General features: G+C 43.4%; 1 protein-coding gene across 1 annotated transcript in view; it reads right to left on the bottom strand.

Annotated features, from left to right (window-relative positions):
• Lerp (lysosomal enzyme receptor protein) overlaps nt 1–22,740 on the bottom strand; it is a 62,123-nt gene extending 39,383 nt beyond the window's left edge. Inside the window, exons 1-11 of the mRNA XM_077631412.1 lie at nt 22,476–22,740; nt 17,137–17,428; nt 15,807–16,038; nt 14,223–14,434; nt 12,401–12,569; nt 9,287–9,470; nt 5,458–5,561; nt 4,707–4,865; nt 3,790–3,924; nt 2,638–2,787; nt 1,270–1,407 (exon numbers count right to left, since the gene is read on the bottom strand). Of these exons, the coding sequence (XP_077487538.1) occupies nt 1,270–1,407; nt 2,638–2,787; nt 3,790–3,924; nt 4,707–4,865; nt 5,458–5,561; nt 9,287–9,470; nt 12,401–12,569; nt 14,223–14,434; nt 15,807–16,038; nt 17,137–17,428; nt 22,476–22,594 (1,894 nt within the window). The 5' untranslated portion in view covers nt 22,595–22,740. The remainder of the gene's footprint in view (nt 1–1,269; nt 1,408–2,637; nt 2,788–3,789; nt 3,925–4,706; nt 4,866–5,457; nt 5,562–9,286; nt 9,471–12,400; nt 12,570–14,222; nt 14,435–15,806; nt 16,039–17,136; nt 17,429–22,475) is intronic.
• Between the last annotated feature and the right edge of the window lie 1,961 nt (nt 22,741–24,701).

The raw sequence follows: 24,701 nt of genomic DNA, 5'->3' as shown, positions 1-24,701 counted from the left end.
GACCACAAGAAACAAGCAAGAAACAAAAAAATTAATGTCAAGAAATCTAGAATAGCAGCAAAAATTAAAATTGTATGCAGAACTGTGAGTAGACAATTTTGTGTGCCTCTGCCTGCGTCGCATTGCGTTTGGATAGCAAAAAAAAAACATCCTGAATAAAAATAGATTCTCGAAATTCAGCACTTCCCAGTACGGTATCAGGCGAACTGAAGATCTTCCAGCACCCCTCTTACAGCTCAATACTTAAATTGACATCACAACAGTACGTAATCCTACCTCCATAATGATGATCATCATCATCAACCTAACTACGCCCACTGCAGGGCAAAGGCCTCTTCCATGCCTCTCCAATTAACCCTGTCCTTTTCCAGCTGTGGCCACCGTATGCCTGCAAACTTTTTAATCTCATCCGCCCACCTAACTTTCTACTGCCCCCTGCTACGCTTGCCTTCTCTTGGAATCCACTCCATTCCCCTTAAGGACCAGCAGTTATCTTGCCTTTGCATTACTCTTGCCTTTGCATGCTCTGCCCAAGCCCATTTACCTCCATAACGCTAGCTGCCTATATTGCTTAATCTTCATTCTTGCAGAAATAGACCAGCTTTTACAATCAAGCTCGGTCCAAGTTACATGAAATGTCTATAAGACAGCACATCAAAAACACACCTGTCTGTTCGCTGAAGCCAGCACATACCACATGGCCTTCTGCAACATTTCTCTGGCAACATCGCTGGAAGCCAAGCTTCCTTCCACACCATAAATGTTAGAATACAGTTCACTCTCAATAATTCATTCAAACCTGAAAGGGACTCAAAATTTATATTAATAATGCATGGTTCAAATTACAAGGAGCGTTTTTAATGCCCTTGATGTCGATGGGACCAAAGTGAGAGCTCAGATGCACCAGCTGTTCAAATTAAACGAGTTAGAATCAACGGGAGTCCATTGTACTGCACAAGAGAAAATGCACACTAAGCAATGTGTTCGGCAGTAATTTTGAATGGGTGGGGCTCATTAGTGTGCACTATAACATTGTTACATAAGCATTTTTACACTTCCTCTCCACCCAAGTATAGCCACTGTGCTGCAGCTGGCTTCCAGCCAGCAATCTCGTTCTCGTCAGCAGAACATTGCAGTCACCAAATCCCCATGGAGGTTCAGACACCCACCACTCTTTTAGTACTCATATACCACCCTAAATAGTGCCCTATATACTCCCCACAATACTCCCCAAATACTCTCTTAAATTCCAACGAAAAAATGCCTTACCCAGTGCTTCATTGTAAACTCTGCAGTCTTGGCCAACATGGGATGCTCGGGGGCAGGCGAGGGCAGAGTGCCACTCAAGCTCCAGCAGGCACTCAGACTCAACTTCTCGCAGAACCACTGGGCTGGTTGAAACAGCACCTGAGAAAATGAGCACCTATCATCACCTGGCTCACAAAGGACCAGCAAAGAAAGAAGGGAACAGGCTGGTGGAATGCCATCAGAAGGGGCATAAAATATGCCTGCTCAAAAAAAAAAAAATAGAAAGAATGCAGTGAACAAGAGGAGAAAGAAGGAACCAAGAGGAAACAATGCACACTCTATAAAGCTGCCAATGTAAGAAACAAACAGTATCGGCATGCCAAATATAACGCGAAAAATGAAACCTAAAAGAATAAACTAAGGAACTGCAGAGGGCAAGGAAAGCTTGAAACAGCACCACAAGTGTGCCTCAACAATAACACACTAGGCAGGTATCAGCTTGCCTAATACAGTCTGACACAATTATATCAAGCTCTGTAAGATCGAATTATCCTTGATATCATAATTTCCAAGCATCGTAAAGCTGCAATGTGCATGTAGAGGAAAATGTAGGGCTACACTGCACAAAATTTAGCCGTCCCATCGGACAGATCGAACATGCGGGCAGCAACGGGCAACTCAAGAAGCTGGCTTTCCCTCAGCACATCTCCGGAGGTTAGCGTTTCGGTACGGACCTGCGGGTGCAATTAATGTTATGGTGCTACGCAGCATGCGAAGACCAATGATGACATGCATTTTCCATGACATAGGCGACGTCAGTTGTGCCCGCGTTATCACACAGTTCACACGTACGGTGCGTCGTGCTGCCGCCGACAATTTCGCATGGTTTTCGTTGTCTCTGTGCGCATGTGATGTCAGCCGCGATATGGCAGAACCTCCCCTTTTCCATGTAACCGGAAATTATCAAGCATGCTGAATGAGGTGAGGAAAAATCTGAAGCCGCCGCAGCATACAAAATTCCGAGAAGCACACTGAGCACCACTTTGAAGAACAAGGTTGACGTTCGGGCTAAAGGGGAAAAGAGACCAATCTGAAAAGGCAAAACGCACTTTCAGTTCCAGTAACCTACAGGTCCAATCAAAGAGCGTGGATGACCTGCGAACTTTCTGCCAAGTGGCTCAAATCTTGGAACAATGAGCTGATAGGCCAAGATCAAATGTCTGCCTCGTCACAGACAACGGCTGTGCCCACTATGCTCTGGACATTAGGACAGCCAGTGCTCCCTTGTATCTTCATAGCAGTGACTTGATTTGACAGGTCACTTCTAGCATCAGCATGAAAGTAGAACTATGCAGGCAGATCCAAGCAAAAAAGAATCAGGAATGTTACCTGGTTTGCAGACGAAGTTGATCACAGAACGATATTTCTTGCCATTCCAACAGGGACCTCCTTCCGAAGACAATGAAGCAGTCCTGCTTGTCTTGTCATATTGAAGCCTAGATGGTTCCATGCCATAGACTGCATTCTTTCCGTTACTTCCTACAATGGAAAAAAAAAAAAAAGAAAGTTTGCAACAACATTAAATAAGCTGAACTTCTGCCACTCAAGTCATACACATAACATAGCCGCACAGTTGGGGATCATGTTTATCCGCATGCTTTTACGAAAGACAGGGAGTACACAGCTGTTCATTCAAAGCGCCCTGAAGCTGCTGCGCATTAGGTTATAAGACCCATAAGTCATAACTAAAGAGATGAAGTTCAACAAAAAAATAAAACCTGGTATATGAAAATCGAACAGAAGGCCATGAATTCATAAGAGGTATTCCCGTAAAGAACAGCATTTAGCATTTGAAAGCGCCGGCACATCTGTTCAATAACACAAGTTTCTGAAGGCCAAGTGCCAAGTACAGAACCAAGCAGGATGGCATGTCAGTTTTGTGGTGACCCTTGTGCTAACATCCCATCAAAGCTGACTGACACAAAACTTTTATTAAAAGCCGAAACAGGAGTCAGGTGTTCCCAAAACATGCCCGAAACACCAGAAGAGAACACATGTGGATCTGCCTCCTTTTCTATGATGACACCAATGACCAGTAATCACACCGCACATGAATGGGGGAGTGGCCACATCATCATGCTCGCACATGCTTTGTGAGGCATTACACCACATTGAATTGAGGACAATGCAGTGAGCCATGGAAAGGAAATGATAGGTGTAATGTAATGAGACAGGAAGAGAGCAGAGCAGGTCGGGGCACAAATGCAGGTTAATGACAGCCTAGTCAAAATCAAGGAAAAGAAATGGGCATGAGCAGAGCGAGTAATGCAAAGGCAAGACAATTAGGCATAACAGAATGGATTCCGACAGAAGGCAAGCATAGCAGAGGCCAGCAGCAAGTCAGGTGGGTGGATGAGATTACGAAGTTTGTGCAGATAAGATGGCCGCAGCTGCCACTCGACAATGTTATTTGGAAGGATATGGGAAAGGCCTTTGTCCTAAAGTTGACAGTGAATCATGGAATTTTCCTTGACTACTTACTCTTCACACAAACTGTGCTGCCTGACCCACAGTCCTTTCCAACGCTCGTCTTGCCTAGGCCCTCACAAACGTTCACCAAAATGACACTCTCCTTGTCACTTTGCAGGCTGCCCAGAGCAGTCCACGGTGAGTCACCTGCAAGAGGAAAGAGAATCCCTCAGACCTAAGCCACAAAGATGCGACATAGTGAACGGTACTTTACACAGTTATGTAACACACAGACGCAACACACACAGAACAGAAATTTAAGGCATATCTGGACAGGTTCTGGGTGTACCTTAGCAGAGCAATGCGCTTCCCACAACTCCTCTTCAAATATGATGCACAGTCACAATTATAACGAGTGATGGGTTGCACCGAATCACGTGCTCAGTAGCCAATTTTATTATGGTGCAAATAAAATAGTAACGCCACTAATAGTCATATAAACAGTGAATGCAAAGCGAAACCTGTTTGTAAGTGACCTTATGTGTGCAAGTTAAACATGCAACGTGCTTTGATTACTACTCAACCGCAGTAATCATAAATTGGGCAAATTAAGCAGCAGGAGTTTTGCAGAGGGTGCGCATGTCACAATTTATGCCTTAAGCTTGCTCCCAAAGACCAGAAATTTTTTTTTTAGAAATTTTGGAACCACTGTGCTGGATTTTTGCGCACTATTCACTTATTTCTATGGCTACCTCAATTATGTTTTTGAAGCTTCAGTGCACGGCAAGCATACTTACAGGAACTCTGATTTTTGTAGCCTGTCAACTTCCTGAAACCCGCTGGCCAAGCCTACTGCATTAACGTGCAGCGATTGTCACACCATTTGTGCTTGTGGCAAGCAAGCACTGGTCTTCACTGTGGTTAGGATTAGGCATGGCTGAATCGAACAGTGATTCCCAACAGAAAAACTGGCAAGGAAAGCCACTTGCCTCCAGTACGTGACAGTGGCCTGAGGTCGATCCGGATGCCATCCTGCTCAATGACACAGTCCTCCTCCCTTGCCTTGGGACATGCATGGGCAGTCTCCCAAATGAAGTGGTAAGTGCAAGCATCACGATCCACCCAGCCGAACTGCAGCTCACCATCACCTAGAAGACACCAGCACGTGCAATTCAGGCACATGGGCAGACCAGCGCAGTGCTTCCTTTGCTAAACCAAAGGCCTCATTGACAGATCTTTGATCTCCACAGCAGTCACTACATTGTACAATACTGAGAGCACACATGCACAACATAATCAACCCTTAGCAAACTTTTTCCATGCGAATGTAGAGAGAGAATAAAAAATTTGTCGTAGATTGTAAGCAAGGAGGACGCTGCAGGTATTACAAGGATTTATATGACAGGCAGTGCCAAAATACCAAATCACGGCATGCTAAATAAGGGCAATGGCTAAACACAGCCTAGCTTCAGTGAGTTAAAGCATGTTTGTCTCCAAAAGTTGGCAATCGCACCCTAAAGGTCAAACACAGACCAAAACAACTTTGAACATAACTCACTAAATGCACCACCATTTAAAATGTGTTCCGATAAGAGGATGGCATTGATAAATATATTAAGGTACAAAGAATTATCACATAATTCTTATCACATAATTCTTATACTAAGGTATGAGGCTCCTAATGCCATCATATAAAAAAGCAAAATACGCACAACCCATTAGATGATGTGAATGCATTACCTCGTTCTTTACTGCACACAAAATGAATGTTGCTCGACCATGGAGACCCAGATGAACATTCGCTGCCATCCGTGAACAGCATTGTTACTACATCATCAACAAGCCTGCAAGCAACAAAAAATTGGATATGAAGAAAAAAAAAACGCACCAAGTGTTCCTGACCGAGTACTGTACTGAGTAAAAACATCTCTGGCATACCAAAGCACAAGGCAAGGGTTATGACATTCGGCAAATATACATGCGCCGATGTCATCGAATTTGAAACAGTAGCAATTTCAAGGGCAGGCATCACCAGGCTAAGGTGCAAGTTATAACAAACATGGCAAAACAAAATTTGGTCTACCGCTATCCTTAAGTCAGTTTGAAGTTGAGCTAAATGACCTGATCAATGTACACAGTCTACTGAAATGTTCAAGCAATTAACCATCTGTCACTCTTAACTCATTCTGCAAACGAGAACAATGCCGTTATCTAATCCATTAAGGGCACAGGGTAAGCCCTATACTTCCCATGCATTTTAGGCCATGTTGAGGTACATGCTTCTCACTAACTAATAACAGTAGCCTAATAATACATATATCATTGTTTGCCAAATTTTGTGCTCTTTTTACTGAACTAGAATATTTGAAATGTGTTGAAAATTCGATTTTTAATAAAATTTTTTTCCGGTAGTACACAAATCTGGCCTTTCTTTGCGCATTTCAAAATTCATAACAGAATAACTGCTCAGTGAAATTGCTTAATTCTAGTTCAGTAGTTGGCAACACTTATGTAGATGATTGCAAAAGAAAATCAGCCGTCTGTCTTGAAAGGCATTGGAAATAATGGTACCTTTGTAAGAAAAAACAGTGTTTTGAGATAATAGAGCGTAAAGAGAAAAAAGATGTGAAAAACCATTTTTTATTCGCAGAAATGCCTCCATAGTAATTGGTTTAATAGCCCCCTGCTTCGTAGTCACTGTCGCCGTCATTTTTTCGCTTTTCGGCTTGTCGTTTTGACTGTCGGGCCTCTTTTGTAAGCTGTCATGTTGCTCGGTCCGCAAAGTACATGCGCTTATGGTCAGCTTCCCTCAGCCACTTGATGGTGTTGCTCCCTGGGTTCAATCCACACGCCTTCAAAACGTTGGCCCGTGCGATGCTACCATCATTAAATGAAAGAACAGCATCCAGTGTTGCCATCCGTAGGGTCCGAAGCCTAACAAACACATTCTTTGGCGCGCGTTCCCAAACAACATGGTTGAACGACTCATTTGCATTTTGAGTTCGCCCATGCAGGCACTTCTCTAGGAGCTCAGCCTTCGATAGCTCCCTATAAATGGGTTTGATAGCCTCCAAGACAGATGCAGGCAAACTCTCCTTGTGGAAAAATGGCTTGCCCTCTGACTGACTTCTGTTGAAGGCACACCACGTATCAGGTCCCTTTGGGCAAAGTCCATGGCATGGGTCATCGTCTGTGGCCGATAAGTGGAAGAAGGTTGCCCAAACGGCCTTTCGCATTTCATCCAGGTTTCCTACATTTCTTCTGATGGCCAAACCATAGTACGTCTGGAGCTTGTCTATTACTGCATCAGTCAGTCGGCCTCGGCCCGAGAGGCTCTTTCCATCAGAGAGTTTTCCTGCTTTGTTTCCTTTTTTTAGCCTTCGTAACCTTGTGCCCATCCTTTTTTGCACGTGCCCTATGCACTCAACCTTGGATATTTCAACGGAATCACCATATGGCATTTGTGCCTTCACAGCCATAAAAGCCTTGCTGTCACCATCCCCAAGGTATTTGACGTATCGAACACCGTGAAGCTCCTCACTCCTGCCGAAAATTTTCAGTGCTCCTGCGACTTCCATTCCACCGCTGGTGCCTAGGTAGTTGCTTTGGCACACCTCTCTATGAAGGGGGTCACTGTTTGTACCCTTGATGCTGCACTTTGGACAACGTTTAGACAAAACCTCCACATCCAGCACTTTCCCAGAGTCTACACTGGTCGCAGAGACTATGCCGTTATTGGAAGTATGGCCTCGCTTCTGCCAGCTTCCATCAAGAGCAACTGCGATGTCTTTATCCCCCTCATTCAGCTGCACAGCTTCGTCAGCTGCCCTTTTCATCGACTCCTGAGCAGCAGCTTCGATGTGACCTAGAAGCTCTTGATTGTATTTCGCAAACTTTGTCGGCGGCTTAGGAAGGTTTAGCATAGCACAGAGTATATTTCCTGCAGCCATTCCCTTACCAATGGACCTCAAGGCATACACTAACCTGAGGTTGGCTTCATAGAGGCCAGAAGTAGTTTTCTTCGACGTCTCAAATCGTTGTGCGGCACTACACACTTCACAGTTCAAACTGTAAACGCTTGCAACACCTACCCGTTTTGTCACAATTTCGATGAGCTCAACACTTCCACCGCACTCTCTGCACACACAAATCTGCGTAATTGCGGCACAAATGCCGTCCATGTCCATTAAGGCATATTGGCTGCTGCTCTGTAGCACATCCTCTTCCTGGAAGCACAGAGAAAATCTTGAAAGCTTCGATGTCGAGGAGCTGGCGCGTTCGGCATTCGGGATCTCATTCGGTCATGGACATCCTTTTGCTTTTTCACGATGAGCATAGCGGTTGCCAAGAAATTCACGCCTGACGAAGGCCTTCTTTGCCCTGGGCATCTCAACTTATCAGCTGCAACCAACACCGGCACAATTTACAATACTGATCGAAAGGGATAGCACTCGGACGCAGCTGCATGAAGGTTGCAGAAACGTGGAATAAACGTGCAAAGCGTCTCAGGATTGTCTTGGCTAAAAAAGAGGAGCTGTACAATAGTTGCCAGACAATTTTTTATATGTAGCTGATTTTAGACAAGTTTTGAAATCAGGTGGTGGACTTTTTGGTTGAAAAAATTGACGTTAATCCTGAAAGGGGGCGTGGCCGCTCACTACTTGGTTTCGGAAAAAGCGTTTTTCAGCCGTAAATATGGCTTTCTGAGGAAAGTGCGATCATGGAACATGTGTAGAAAGAATTGAACTTCTAAAATTCCAAAAGAAAAAAAAAACGATTTTTTTCTAATTTTACCTTACCCTGTGTGTGCCCTTAAACGTGCCAGTACCTGTGCCACACAAACAAATTTAATGCCCATAAACGACTGCTTTAAGTTTTAATGGATTTGTGCAATATCCCATGCATAAATTTAATGGCATTAGCTTTATTTCCATTCGCAACTTATCAAGTTCATCACAACTCATTTACCCACGATATTTGTACTGTCGCTTCCGTTCAACACACAGAAAAGCACTCAACTTTGTTGGTAACAACTTCCTATCAAGCAGCAAGTGGTTCACTCATAACACAGTCAGTTGAGGCACCTCTACTGCATTTTCGATGCAAATAGCACCACTTTTACCGACAATTCTGACAGACTCTTGGCTTATGTGCCGTCATGCAAGTTTATGGCGTCTTTTCCAGCTTGTCAACCAAAAACTGACATTTTCTGGACAATAATTTTTATATTACATTTGAATAACATTACCGAAATTTGGTGCACATTTGCACTGTTTATGACCAGGTACAATTTTTGATTGGCTTGCAAGCTTTATCGTCAATGTGACTTTTGTATAATCTGGACATACAGCATCAACTCCAAAAATAATGGCAGTAAGCATTTCCTGTCATTTTTTGTGCCCATGTGGCAGAGGCATAAAGAACCAGCGCAACGGCTTTTTACAATCTGAAGGTAAAAAATGCCACATCTAGATGAACAGAAGGCAGATGACAATTTGGAAGGCAACGTTCAGAAGAACAATGTGCTCCTACTCTACAGCAACTCTCAATAAGTTGTCACCAAACTTACTGCAGAGTCTGCTCTTCCTCGTGCCCCAGAGAAAGTGCCTGCCCGCCGATCTCTGCGCATATGGCTGACTTGGAAGACCTCTTGCTCCCACATTTGGCTGGGCTGATGCCAAGGCTTTTGCCACATACATTGTAATAGAAGACGGCCTTGGTGCCATTGATGGTCATTTCCGTTGTGTGGTAACCTGGAAAGCAAAATCCGCAGGCAACACTGAAGTATTGTAAAGGGAACAATAATTGTGCATGCCAGCGACAACACAAAGTGCACTTTCAGACAAATGTAAGACTTGGTGGGTAGTATCTTCTAAAGACTAACAGCCTGAGCCTTTACTGTAAGTGACAGCAACTAATGCATCAAAACAACATCCCACACTCAAGGCAGATGTCAGGTAACTTGTCTGACGGAAGAACCTGCCCTATGCAAACCTTGAGAAGAGCACAACTATTGAGTAGGGCTTTGGCTTAGGCCAATTGCATCCTTTGTGGAGCACTCATGTAACAGACGACAGGCACAAAGGCTGCAAAGACAGACATAAAGATAAGGTTTATGGGGTTTAACGTCCCAAAGCGACTAGGCTATGAGGGACGCCGCATTGAAGGGCGCCGGAAATTTAGGCCACCTGGGGTTCCTTAACATGCACTGACATCACACAGTACACAGGCCTCTAGCAATTTGTCCCCATCAAAATGTGACCGCCGCGGCTGGGATCGAACCCGCGTCCTTTGGGTCAGCAGTCGAGCACCATAACCACTGAGCCACCAGACAAAGATAAAGGAGCACCTGCGGACAATTTACACTCGGATTGCAATGTAAATGAAAACTAAACTGACATTAAACAATGCCAACAACTCCGCAGTTAAATCAGTTACAGAAACATACAGGCACAAAGAAACAAAATCTGACACTAGGTGAAGCCATATTAACGTATTAACTAGGGGTGTGCATATATTCGAAATTTCGAATACGAATCAAATATGTTTGATGATTCGTATTCGAGAAATTGATATTCGAGAATTTCCGAATAATCGAAAATTCCTGAATATTCGTCAGCGATCATATAATGCACAGACTTTCATAAATTCTACCGTGGCAAAACCACAATATGTCGGCAAATTAGCCGATGATTAAGTTAAAAAGTCCAGAAAAAAAATACAGAGGTCCTATTCCCTTCCTTCTCCGTTGTTTATCACGCGGACCGATCGCATTCCAACGCTGTGAAATTACGCAAGTGGGCTTTCCCACATATCACACGTGCTGCGAACAAGATAATCAACGGCGCACTTCGAATAATCGTTACATATTCGTTACATATTTAATGCCCAAATCTGAAGAATGCCTCCTGTCGTGTTCATAACACTATGAGCGTGACCTCCGCCATCCCGTTTTGTAAACTACCCTAATGCGGGAAAGCCTACTTGCGAAATTTTGCGGGAGCCTCCTGAAGGGGCGTGTCGAGTTGTCACAATAAGGCAAGCGATCCTGTAAAAATACCGCCTACTGCATGGTGCATTGTAACCCGCGCACCTTTTTAGTGGGCGTAACGGCAGGCGTGACAACGATCGGAAGGCCCCTGTCGCTAGGTGTAGCCTGGCCACGTAGTTTCGGTTTCTGAGCTTTGCCGCTGCCCCGCGGCAACTGCAACTGTCAACCCGTGCATTCGCTGGTAGTCCAATCCCAGCTCTGCACGGCTTTTGGACACCGACTGGCAAGTCGCAGGTGACTTATCTTCCCTTTTTAGAAACCGTCTCGCCGTTCCGATGCCAGTGTGTTTTCCCCGGCCCCTAGCTTCCATTTGTGTTGTTCTTCCAGCACTCCAAAACGGGCGGACTCGTCACGGGCTTACAGGTGTTAGCGTGATGATGCTGCCTCATAAGGCCTTACTGCATCTTTGCATTTACAGCAGTTTTTTTTTTTTTCGGGGGGCACGGGAAATTTTATGAACCTAGGTCTTCGGATAAACTGGGCATTCTTCCGGTCCCTTGAACTCCGAATGAAGGTGGTTTTACTAGTCATCATGCTATTTTCTGTTGCCAGTGTCATCATTTTATGGGTTTTGTTTTGCATGACCTCATTACAGTTTGGATGCTGTTATGCTGTCTAATCAATAGTGTACATTTCTGAGCACGATTTTTTATACGGTAATAAGGCAGTCTAGTTTTGTTTTAGTTGCAAAGACCACACGTTACTTTGAAAAAAAAAAAATAAGTGCGACAACATTTGCTTGTTTATCACTTTCCGAAATTTTTTTTTTGTACTGAACAGATATTCGATATTCGAAGCCATTTTTTTCTTCAAATTCGAAAATTTCAATATTCGCATACATCTAGACTATGAACATTAGCAATATTTATATGCAGCCAGACCAACCTTTGGCCTCCTGGAATTCCCATATTCCATTCTAACTAACGACACACACAAAAACAAGTATACAAGAAAAACACACTAGAAGCACCTAAATCAAAACACGGAAACCATAAAACTGACCTATACTTACTATACTTACTTACTATACTTACTATACATGACAATGACAATAAAGGCCAATGCTGGGTGAACACAACAATGGCATTACATGGCATGTACACCAATGACTCCTCCTACCAATTCTCCCCTCTGCAAGCCCTTCCTACATTAGGCAATAGTATTTCCAAACACGCACGTGCATATGCACACATGCACAAACACACCTTGTGTTTGTTTTCTTTGTGCATCCTGCATTTGCAGTGTCATCATGTCTCCACTCAAGTGTACAATGCACTCAGAAAGAATGTTGTTACATCATAATACCTGCACAATCCTCTCAGACTACTGTAATAATCACAAACATGCAAGAATGCATAACCACAACCACAAATAAAGGCCACGAGTTGCAGCCATCCAGTCCTGGCTGAAACAGCACCTGCCAGCTACGCCATATTTTCTGTACTTTGTCTATCAGGCGAGCTCAGCCTCACAAAGCAGCCGATTGTGAGTACCGACAAGCTCCGATTACAAGACTGCCACCACCGGAACATCTAAATACTGTGCACCAAGTAAGCAAAAGCCAAGATTTAGTCAATGCAGGTTGTCCAAGATATAAGGCAAGAAGTAACAGCCACAAAAAATGAAGCAAACCATTTTCTAGCTGCAGAGGGGTGAGATCAACATCAACGCCATGAACTTCGCTTGTAAACTTGCAGGATTCAGGACTTGCTTGAAGGAGGTCCAACGAACACGCATACTGCGTCTCCCATTCAACGTAGTAGTGGCAGTTCACATCCGAAATAAGCCGTGGAGCTCGACTCTGTAGGAAAAAAAAAAAAGATTACACAAAAGTTACTGAGCTCAACAAAAGGCATGCAAGGAGAAAGAAAATTAATATTGCCTTTCTGTTATAAACAATTTCCAGCTGGGCTTTAAAATGGAAACATGTATTCATGAGGTACAATATTTAAGAAAACAAACCCACACGAGTAACAGGTAGCAAAGAGAACGTTGTGGAACAAGTGAACAAAGAAAAAAAAAAGTTCCAACGAATGACAGCTAAAATAAAGTGCTTGTTAGAAATGACTACTTGTTGTAAAGTCCACCTCACATTTCCTAGGTCCTCCAAGCTTTCACCACACACGCTTTGACCAAACTGAGTGGCCAAAGGAACTTTGCAATAGCTCACTATTCGGCAAGCTTTTCGAATTCCATGTTGCGCTCACTGCTTTACTCTGTGAACAGCCTATACAAAGAGACTTGCACTATATGCATCCCTGAAGTACCATTAAAAAGCATCCACCCCTTTCCTGTTCTCTCTCAAATGGTGCCAGCTACGAACATGCAGCTATATCGGATGGCGCGTGCCTGAGTGTTAGATAATGGACTTTTAAGTTTAAGAAAAAAAAGAAGAAAAAAATCAATGACAGCATATTAAATTCATTTTCTGAAATTTGGTCTTAACGGGAGACAATCACAGCGAGACAGTGGGATCATTAAACTAAGTAGTACTGTTGTACGTTCAGATGCACTGCTGCGCTATCAGTGCAGGCCTGGAGCCCCCGCTTTCTCACCAAGCTTTGTCTGAAGCACAGATACCAAACCAGAGCCAATATCTTGTTAATGAGGTACTTCCATTACGTGAAAAGACTGACAACATTTGTAATCTTATGAAGCCATTGTAAACGTGAAACAGTGACGAAGCATCGCGAAGTAAAATAATGACCTGGCTCCCACAACTCAATCATCACCTGGACCACGTGACGCACGGTTTTTCGGTTTCTTCTGTGTTTCTGCTGTAGCAACTTTTTCTTTGAGTCTGGAATTGTTTTCGTTAAGTTTTTGGTGCTTTCACAGTTTTTTCCACGAGTGAAGCAATGATCAGCGAATCGCAGGCCAGAAAGACAGTCGAACCTTATTATAACGAAATAATAGATATAACGAAGGAATGAAGATTCCCCCGGAAGCTGTCAACACGGTCTATAACGAAGTAATTGCCGGGTCCCTTCAAATTCGTTATAACGAGGTTCAACTGTAGGTCTAAATTTATGCGAACCAGTCAAAGCGATTCTGACATAGTCAACAAGCCAGAAAGGTTTGCTAGCATTTCATTGGTCTGTTATCCTGACTGGCAAGTGACAAGCTCACTCCTGTGCACGATCACCTGCCAGCTGTGTCTACTTTTTGACAGTGCGGTTTGTTCTCGAAAGCGACAGAGCTTTACCTACTTCTATATTTCTGCAAGGCCTGTGAACTATGTTGCCCTTGCTTCATTTCTTTGCTTCTGTGTTGCATCTTTATAGCACACAAGCATCTATGATAATTCCAATGACAATGCCTGTATAAAGTTCCAAGTTGTGACTACTTTAGGAGCACAAGATATGAGGCAACAAATTATTACTACCAAGCACCGCACCTGTCTCACATGACACACTCCCCGATTTTCAGTTCAAAACAACAAAGTACCACTGACCCTTGCACGACCTGGACATCGAAACTGGATAACAGTTCTGGGAGGCTCTGTGCAGCCAGGTCTTGGTTGCGATTCAGGGACAGCTGCATACTCCAAGTAGAGGCCGGTGTCATTTGCAAGCAGGCCGGACTCGAGCTGGCCGACAGACTGGCATTCGTTCTTGTCATTGAGGATGCAAGCACCACTCCGTGGAGGATACGCAATGCTGTCGGCTGATTGTAGTACATGCAAGGAAAGGCCAAAACGGTCAGTGGAATCAGCCTTGCATACCCATTACTTGAGTCGGGAACAATGATGACTGTGCAATGATATGAAGCAACTTTCAGCAATGACATTAGAAGTAAAAGAGAGCTATATACAAACACTGCATGCAGTGTAGGGTAATTTGCCAGTACTTAGGCAGGACAAGTAGCCCATAACTTGCTCACCATATATTGCCTCCTATTATAAGTCAACCCCCCACCAAGCAGCCCTCGCAGACCAAAAAAAAAAATGTTGACTGCAAATATACGCTGCAGCTTGGCCGAAGCTACCTTGAACCCCCCCTCTTCAGTTCCCCCGGCAAATAGGTCCATTTCGCATATAGGTTTGACCCCCAATTTCAGATGGCCATTTTATTGAAACAAAATGTCAACTTGTATGTGGCAATATACAGTAACTAAAAGCAGTTTACAAGCACTTTCTAGTTGCAAACATAAAAAACTAAATATGAGAACATCAGCTTGCCCTTTTCCATTGTGGATGCATGCCAAATAGATAATTGATAAGTTTACTGCCAAAGTTACATTCAAAACAATCTGCCTCCTTTAATGAGCTGAGAAGAGAAAGCTGATGACCAGATAAGTGACGCAGACCAGTTGAGGGCAATACAGTTTAGTACTTCTTCAAAGCACCCTGCTTTTGTAAAGCTAAAATGTCCAATGAACTAGGCCTATCTAGATGAAAGAGGTGATAACACTAGAGAATGACAACGATTGAGAAATGCAATGTTCAGCTATCACACAGCAGCCTCTTTCATAGCAATGGACAAAAAAAAAAACGAAATAGTACTGAGCTTAAGTGCTAAAGCGCCAAAGTGATAAAACATACCTAAATGAATCCATTCATGCTTCTGTTAATGCAAGCTGTTAACTTCTGGACAATACAGTTTTTCATGTCATCATTTTTTCCTACAAAACGTTAATCACTTTTGATGCATCGATTGTCAGAAGATAAGATAAATATGAACAGAAGGGCAAGCACCCACAATGATGAAAAGGACGTTACAGTCTTTCCCTCCCCCTTCAAAGCAGTGACAAGCTTCACAAATCGTTCTCGCACATTCATAATACCGACTTTACTCAAAAAACTATCTGTTGTGAATATTGCAACCATCTTAATCTTTCTTTCCCCGGCTTTCCTTTCACCTTATTTCCCTACCATCCTCCTCCCAGGGTATTTATGTCCCCGATTCCCCTTTCCACTAAGCACAGCAAATGGACAATTATATGAATGCTCACAAACGGAACACCTTCTCCAACAACCTATCCCTCTGCCTTTCTAAAGGAATGTCCTGGAAGGCAAAAGATATCTACGAAGCCTCACCTGGCTGCATGTCAGAACAGACATTAATGACCAGTCTTGTCGATGGGTCCGTTGTTTCAACTGTGTACCCTCCTGTGGTTTTAATAAGGCCCGTGAGATCATGGCGTGATCCATTTGCACTGTAGGCACTGCATGGAACTTCAGTACGAGTTTGTTCCTTGGGGCATACTGCAGATGTTCTCCACATAAAGAACATCTGGCACTTCCTGTCTACAAAATACTTTGGAGATCCCTACAAATAAAAGAGGGGGGTTAAAGTTTAATGAAGCATTTGATAAGGTGATCCAGACACTCAAAGGTTTCACACAAGGGACTGTGAAGGTCATCTACACAAGAGAAGACTACAGAAGAGTTGACCAATCCGTCGATTAGATGGATAGTGAATGTCCCTGCTTCGCTCGAGAGATAATTTACAGGACCAGAAGAGAAGGATAGAAGAGTAAAAAAAAAAAATGCCAGGTGTGTTCATAAGGTAAATAGAAGTTAATAATAAGTCAATAGTCAGTGCATATCCTGTCTTATCCTCATTGTTTGAGTTGCACTATGAGCCAAGTGCAAGTAATCATCGACCAACAATGTTGCTCCTACTGCGCTTGATGACAACACTTTTCCAGCCATTCCAGTGCTGAATGAGAAACAATGCCAGCTCAGTGCTGCTGCAGAAACATCACAGAAGAGTTCACACCATAAATGAAGGTCACTTCCCTACATACTGATCAAATCAATGCTGTTTTAGGAGCAGCAAATCTCATCTCAAGATTAAGGGAATACAGGCTAGCAGTCCATCTGCCACCAACAACTTATCTTCAGAGCTCGGACACTAGAACCACAATATGCAATGCATCCCTTCATTATTAAGACGATCAGAATTTGATAGTTCCCTACAGAAAATTTTCTTTTAAGATTAACAGTTGCACAATTTAACAACAGCATTCAATTATAAAGCTAGACTTCTCACCCTTAACAGCAAAAAAGTAAAAGGGCTAGCTGCCCTGAATTCTCTGAGAGAGAATTTGAACATCTTTTTGAACCTTACCAGGTAGTGATGACTTCAATATTGCACACTATTTTATTTCTGTCTTGTGTTTCCATACCATGCGCACTATGTTAAAGTGGCAATGTGATCCGAATTTGCGTTTTACATCATACCTAAAGGACTCGTAATGCGAGGGTGATTACGCCTCTTTTAGTGAAGGGTTGCACTACAGAGGAAATGCAACACAATTAAATTTACATGCTTTGCTTTAATCACGCCAAGTTCACACCTTGACACCTACAAGGTACCCCTTGTAGGCACGTTAAGGATGCACAGGACAAAGAACGCACTTACGAGGTGACTTGCACAGCTCAGCCTGATTGACATTTTGAAGTCCTGAGGATGGCCTTCCCCACACTTGTTCCCCTTCAAAAACATCCAGGAATCAGTCATCTCCACATTGGAGGTATTCACACTGAGGTCTGCAAGCACTTCTGCCTTGCCATCTGTCACACGACAGATGGACTTGCCATTGCATGGGGCGGCTGGAGAGTCAACCGGAAAGCTGAGCGGTTCACACAGAGACATGAACATAAAGTCCGAGCGGGTGTCCGCTTCTGGAGGCAAGGCCACCTGCCATGTGTGCCTGTAGAATGAACAAAACACAAGAGCACGCATTTTCTGAACACGTGGGTATCTTGCGAAAAAATATTGGTGGCCGATAGTTTTATCATTATTCATTAACATTATTTTTTTTCTTTTGGACACTGTGTATGCGAAGGAAGGATGCTAAGACACCTTATGACTGAGTGAAGAAAAACATTGTAAACTGTAGGGTTTAACATCCCGAAGCAACAAATGGGCAATGATGGATGCCATAGTGGAGGGCTCCAGTTTAATTTAGACCACCTGGGTGCATGGTACTAGAATAAGTTAGGGGCACAAACGAAAACTACCAGTGCGGTGCGCCACAGCTCGTAGTGCATGCACCAAACTTTGGGCCTTGGACGCAGAGTCATGTGGGACCACTCAGGCAGATTCTGGCAGAACACGGGTGAACACGCACACTGCTGATTGCTCGTCCTATTTTTTAAAGGCCACTTCAGGCTTAATTGCAAAAAACCTAACACCTTTTCGGCTTCAATTGAAATGGGGCTGTAGCCAATGACCTGCCACCTGGAGCTATGCTAATGATATTGTTGCTAAAGTACATCATGATATAAAAATGCTAAATTTTGTCCAAGTACCACAATTATGCAGTATAGTTAGGTGACATTATGGTTCACAAAATTTGTAATGTTTGACTCAGCCAAACAAAAACAGCATAGCTAGCTCCACAGTTTAGTTTTTCTGAATTCAACAGTATAAGATGAATTGAAATTGCACCATAAAAACAAAAACTTTTGTAAGGCTAGTCATGTTGGCAAAAAACATGAAGCTGCGAAAATCGCATTTGAAATGCGTGCGCCAGCCATTCGGAGGTCGTTGTAGAGGCCTAAAAAAACAGCGGAATGTGGACGTTCCAAAAATATTTCGCAGTAGTGAGTAATACCAGGTAGTGGGGAAGGGGCCCAGCTTTCAAAAAAAACTAAGATGGCAGCCATCGGAGATTGGGTAGGGGGAAGCAATTGGCGCAAAGTCCTGCCACATTTCACTCCGAAATCGCTATTTCCGAGCTTTGTAAACGCGAAACTTTTTAAGCAGGAACTTGAGTGTATGGATCCCGAATATGCCATTTTTGCAAAATTGAAATTTTAGCATTTTTTATCATTTCAAGACCCACGTATGTCCTTAAATGAAGCTGGAGAGAGAGAGAGAGCTAAGAATTTATGGGTATCTAAAAAGTTAAGTATAGTGCACAACCACTGTGCTGCTTTGAGGACAAAGCCAGCTAAGCATAGCTACAAGAATTATCTCAATTAATGTTGTGTTGTTAATTGTATTAGCTTGTCTCATCAATGACGAACAAAATTATTGCATTAATACACTGTAATGACCATGTTTCATGCACAACAGGCACAACTCGGTTTTTGAACTCAAGCACTGCACCTAAATAAACAAACTTCAGTAACAAGCCAACGTCCTCAATGAAAAATTCTTGTGGCATGCACAATGCGTGCACGCCTTTTGGACTGACTTGTTTGGTGTTTTGTTCCACTGCCTAGCACAAATCAATACCGAAACGAACTAGCCCCGCAACAAGTACTTTCGTGCTTGTGACAATTCTTATGCTTTTTTGTTTCAGATTTCAAAAGGCAGCATTAAGCAACATGTTTCAAATATCAATAGACCTTTGGGTAAGCTCCTATTTTATTGTGCAGAATACGTTAACATAATTTGTGTGGCAATCTCTTTTCTTTCAGTTGCAATTATTTGAAAGAGTACTAAATAATGAACAAATTTATATTTGAATACAGTGAAATCTAACTAAAGCCTGGAAACATTAAGGGATGAGGGCTGTGGGAGGGGGAGGGGGGGTCAAATACAACTGCCGCTTTAAAATCTGCGCAGCAAGGCTTCCTCTACCGCAACCGGGTCTTGGCTACATGGTGCAAAAGCAGCTGTTGACATACAGCTACCATGAATTCAGAACAGCTGTCCTCTTTTTTCCTCAGATCTAGCCTGTGACCATGTGACACAGAATTCTAAAACCAGAACACATGGCACAAAAAACAAGCCAGTAGCATTAGAGGCAAGGTATATGAAAGCACAAAAAAATAAAGTGCATCATTCCCACACCTAGACTGAGTCACAAAGAGCCAGCATGAGCAAGCTATGGGGCCGAGCGAATCACATGACAAACGCCTCTCATATATCACCTGCACGACAATGCCAGCAGATGTTGAAAAAAAAAAAAAAGCAAGCTCGGCAAGAGGAAGGCCTTTCATCTATCACGAGGCAATATGAGCTTCAGACAGAAAGCATTCAAGACAAAAAGTGTGTTTTACAGCTCAGCCTCAGCACGTTCCTCAAAAAAAGTGCGCGCGCGCGTGTGTGTGTGTGTGGCGGGGGGGGGGGGGGGGGGGGGTGATTTCATCAAGCTTGCAATAAAACTAGAGCAGCAACACAGATGCGAAATTAATTTTTTATTTCTTTATCCCGCCACCAAAACAAATACAGTAACACAATTTTATATAACTATAAATTAATATAATTTTAAAATTTATTTAGAAGAAAAAATTCTTACTTGGCAGTTAGCAAAAACTGCCAGCTTCGAATTATGCAAGACTGATAAACAAGGAGAAAATTTCTGATTTATGGCAATCAGTGAAATCTCATCACCTAACCACCAGCTTGAAAAAAATAAGAAATAAACAGCAGGAGTAGCAGGACGAAAGGCCCTTCCTTCATGAAATCCTAGTTTCAGCAAAATTTATTTTAGCTTACTGCAATGCACAAGGAGGAACTACACGTGCACCATGAAGTTCACTTACCGGTGCGCAAGTGCATGCTCCGCGAGGAAGAAATACGTGAACAGCAACAATAAAAGATAGCATTGTCTTATCTAAACTCAGCAATGGAAAGCTTCAAGTATGGAACAAGTTATTCACAAGAAACAATGTACCGCAACATTTAGAACCAAAATGTTCCTCCGTTATAGAAGGTAGTGACAATTAATAAAAATAAGAATTCCAAGTTCGCTTGCAGCTGCAATCCAATGCCAAAAATCTTGAACCTCCGACCATAGCCACATGACTATGAATAATACAGTGAATGACGAAGGAATGAATACAGCCTTCCATTACACACTAGCTGTGCACTAGGAGGTATTTATCAAATGCTTTGTGGTGCAACTTATGGGGCCTGCATCTTTGCAAGTTGGAATGCAATTAACACGGCAGAGTGTGCAGACAAAACAGCTAAAAATAATAGATAAGCCTGCATTGTGGTAACGGAGAAAGTTATTAAGCCCCATGACTCAAGCACGAGGGCCTCCCCACAAGATAGTGAAGAGCAGGGTCCGCCGATTTTCACTGCCGCACACGTGCTCTCTGTGTCAACACACGATAAGAGTGACAACGCTGAGATAGACTCGATATGGCAATGTGACAGACCCTAGTGCCAGCAAGCAGCTGGGTAGCGAAAACTAATGTTTTTCCACCTCGAAGACCTCGTATAGGCTTCAATAATTGAAATTTCAAAAACAAGGCAGAACCATATCAAGATACAATCATGGGTACAGCATGTATAGCACTGCTTGTAATGCCCAAAGTATCTTTTTAAGTGCTCTTCTAGGAACTTGTTATTTTAATACTGGTGTTCCAGAGCACAGCCAGTACTAATGCAACGCTTACTCTTTTAGCAATGAAAAACCATATCCAATCTTCAGGAGTAAATGCTTGACTACTTTAGTTCACAGTGTAGACACTGGCCAGTTGCTGGAGTAGCATCAGTCCTGTGCATGCGCGTGCTTTGCCCGCCTCTTAAAAGGGGCAATAACTTTCCAAACCTCACAGCCGCTTGAAAATTATATATCTAAGCATATTTCTTCATGCACAGCAATATACCTGCTGGATGGTGACAATGACACACCACAAAAGTTAGCCTTAAACCGAAAAAGCATAGAATTTCAGTGATCATACTTCTAAATCAACGGCTGGTGCATTAAATATGATACAAGAGACCGATTTTCTGCACATGACAATACACGCGTGCGTGTTTTGTAGCTCTAAGACACTGAGAAATTTACAACGCAAGCTTTTACATGCACAATATGTAATTTTTCAGTCTTCGATTTATGTTTTACATTCTCACAAAACAAACCACCAACGGTGTAATGAAATATGTTCAGAACGCTATTCGGACGATTTCGTGACGTTACAACGTGAAAGCGTGGACACGAAACATTCCCCGTGGTTGCACTTGTGAGTGAAAAACCGGCCAAACGCGCGGCTTAAAACGGTAAGCACGCAAGCGGATGTGAAAGGGAATGGATGAGTTCATCCGGCCGACGTGAATTACCACGAGTACAGTACATGCTGAGACGTAGACAGGAAAGGGGTACAACCCGAACGGCAGCCGCAACGACTATATATTAAGTATACCGAAAACTCGCAGCAAAGCCCAACAGGTAAAACTGTGGAGGGATGGTTCGCCGAGGTAAAACGATCTGGTGCTCGCCGTTACCTGCTCGCGAAGACAACATCGACGTGCCACGTTCGTGCGCAGTCAGTTACTACAACGAGGCGTTAGCTTTATTTTTGCAAAAGCTATAAACCCTCCTTTCACTCCGTTTCTCGTCATAACCGGGAAACGACGCGCGAAGATATTGCACTATAAACTACTAACGCACGGAACAACTTGCGCTCATCGCTTAGCGGAAGTATACCGAGCCTCATGCTTAGCGCGTGTTCCGGCAGAAGCGGTTTACTACCCGTGTTAAGTTGAGTGCAAATATAAAAGCAAGCATGAAGATGCTACAACGAAAGCACCGCGCGCAGGCGTTGAGTAACCGCATGACGCCGCGAATCCATTGAAACGCACGCGCTCGTGATGGGATTGCATGAGTCATGGGCATACGCCAAACCGTCAACTCCGTTTCAAGAGAACTTCTCGAGCTCTTCCGTTAATGCATTGGTCAATGGGCGTGAAGTCGAGAAAAGCCTTGACCGACCGCCAAGGCAGCGCGTGAAGACAGAAGCTTTACCTCGGAAGGTCGCCGAGGCAGCAAAAAACACGGGTGGACAATTTACCTGAACATGACGGGCCCGTTCACGGCTCCAATGCGGTCCGTGCAGACATTTACCGCAGCGGAATACGAAGCGCAAACCGAAAGAACGAGAAAAACTGGTGAGAACTCGCGCAAATTCATCGTTGCATATGTCTTGAACAATGTCAAGCTGTTCAAACAGACCACTACAGGCACAACCAGCAAAACTGCGAGTCGTCCGCACACATCTCCGGCACTGCACAAACCTGCAAACTACTAACTGCGCCCTGTGCCTCTCTGTTTTACTTACTTGTTTTTTATTTTTGCTTTATGTGTAAAGTTGTGGGCCGTACGCCACCTACATGTCAGATGCGCATGTTGACCATTGCCACTTTGCACTTCAATTTTTTCTAAAAACTTTATCAACATAGTAGCGTTTTTGTTCATAACTGCATTAATAAAGCATTGCCATAAGTTTCTTAGTAGGTTAGCAAAAAAAAAAATGAACGCGCGAGACAGTTTTGATCAAAAAGTCAAACTAATCCAAGCCAAAAAAAAATTTTTACTTTTGAATTGATTTGAGTTTGTTTATCCTTTTAAATTTTAGGAACAAACACTAAAAAAAACGATCACGTGCTAAGCTTGTGGCCAATGACGTTACGAGCATTACGAGGTTGAAGAGTTGCTCAATGGCGGTCCGAATTGAATTGCCAGATGTGGAGACCACGAAGTTGGTTGAAGTTTGGCGAATTGGCAGCTTCGAACGTTACTGCTAATATGGCGTCTAGATCAGTAGTGCTAAAAAGAATCTATCGGCGGCCGTGCATGTTGGTGTTCTTGTGTTTTCGTCTAGTCTACGAGCGCCATGGCTACGAAGAAGCTGGGCAACCAGCACATTCAGGTTGTTCTACGGCGGCGGCAAGTTTACGGTCGTTTCTGTTGTGCGATGCGTTTAGTTACCTTGTGAGTGAATCGTGTCGCGGAAGTGCTTTTTTTTATATTTTTCTGCACACATGGTGAGCTGACGGTAACACATCTGCTTAAGCCCCCGTGCTGCGAATATAGTACTCAACCTTGTGTACACAAGTTTTACTACCCTCTGTACAGATGAATGTCTCTTTGGCTGGAGCATGTAATTTGCTGCCGTTATGCTGCCTTGATTTCAGTACGTGTTTTTACTGTTTTTACGCATTGTATACAAGTTCACCAGAATAAACGTGTTAATGGACCATGCAGTCCCGCAGTCCTTCGCTATGCGTTTAGAGGCATGCATTGTTCTCAAGAGAAAGGATAAGTTGCATGACGGTAGTTTTTGTGCAAGAGGATTTCATACATAATGAGAGGCTTAGCACCTATCCCAATCGACTGAGCATAATATAGTAGGATACAACTCGCGAAACAGCAGCAAAAGCCCCTCAAAGCAGGCCACACATCCAATGATGGCCTGTCATCACGAGATAACAGATTACTACAATGTAGCGACCATAGGTTGACGCCATTGGTTGCAGGGCCCCTATTGAAGGGCATGCTAGCCACTTGGCTTTTAAGTTGTATCTAACCATTCGTGTTGGATGTATCTGACTGAGCTTGACATCTACAGAAGAGAATACATGTGTACATCTGGGCATGCCTTCTGGATATAGCATACACAATTCGTAAACATGCCACTGATATTTAGTTTCGTGGCAAGATTTTATTTCTTGGTACAGGAGTTGTAATGGAAGTCTGGGGCTGAGTTACGGAACTATCAATCTTATTGGTCGACATGCCTGCTAGCTGCGATGCCGACCAATACAGTCAAGACCACTTACGATCCAGACAGTCACACAGATTTCATTCATTATATCCGATGTTCGTAGTAAATGGACTTCACATAAGACAAAACCACCAAGCCTGCCAAATGTGGTGTTTATTTCATATAAAACTGTGTTATGCACGCATGTCTACTTGTGCAAAGCAGAGCCTACTGTGGCTCTTCTCAAGGCTCACTAGGGTGGCCATGTTCTCCTTGCAGAGACCTTTGCTGCCAACTATCAACTTCATTTAGGGATGCGATATAACTAATTGTGGTTGAAGTGTCCTTGGCAGCAGATGGCCGTTCACATAAATCAGATTCCTGGCAGTAGGAGAATATGCGTACATCGTGTTCAACAACTTCGTCACAGCATGTAGCTCTGCGATTTTTGTGATCTGCAGGAATGTAGCTATCACAGAAATCTGGCCAGCTGTGCATTAACAACGCATTGCCACAAATCTACATGTGTCCGAT

This window comes from Amblyomma americanum, chromosome 7, assembly GCF_052857255.1.
Source record: "Amblyomma americanum isolate KBUSLIRL-KWMA chromosome 7, ASM5285725v1, whole genome shotgun sequence".
NCBI classification, from domain to species: Eukaryota; Metazoa; Arthropoda; class Arachnida; order Ixodida; family Ixodidae; genus Amblyomma; species Amblyomma americanum.
The sequence above is the reverse complement of the archived record's forward strand: the minus strand, read 5'-3'. Positions and strand labels throughout refer to the sequence as shown.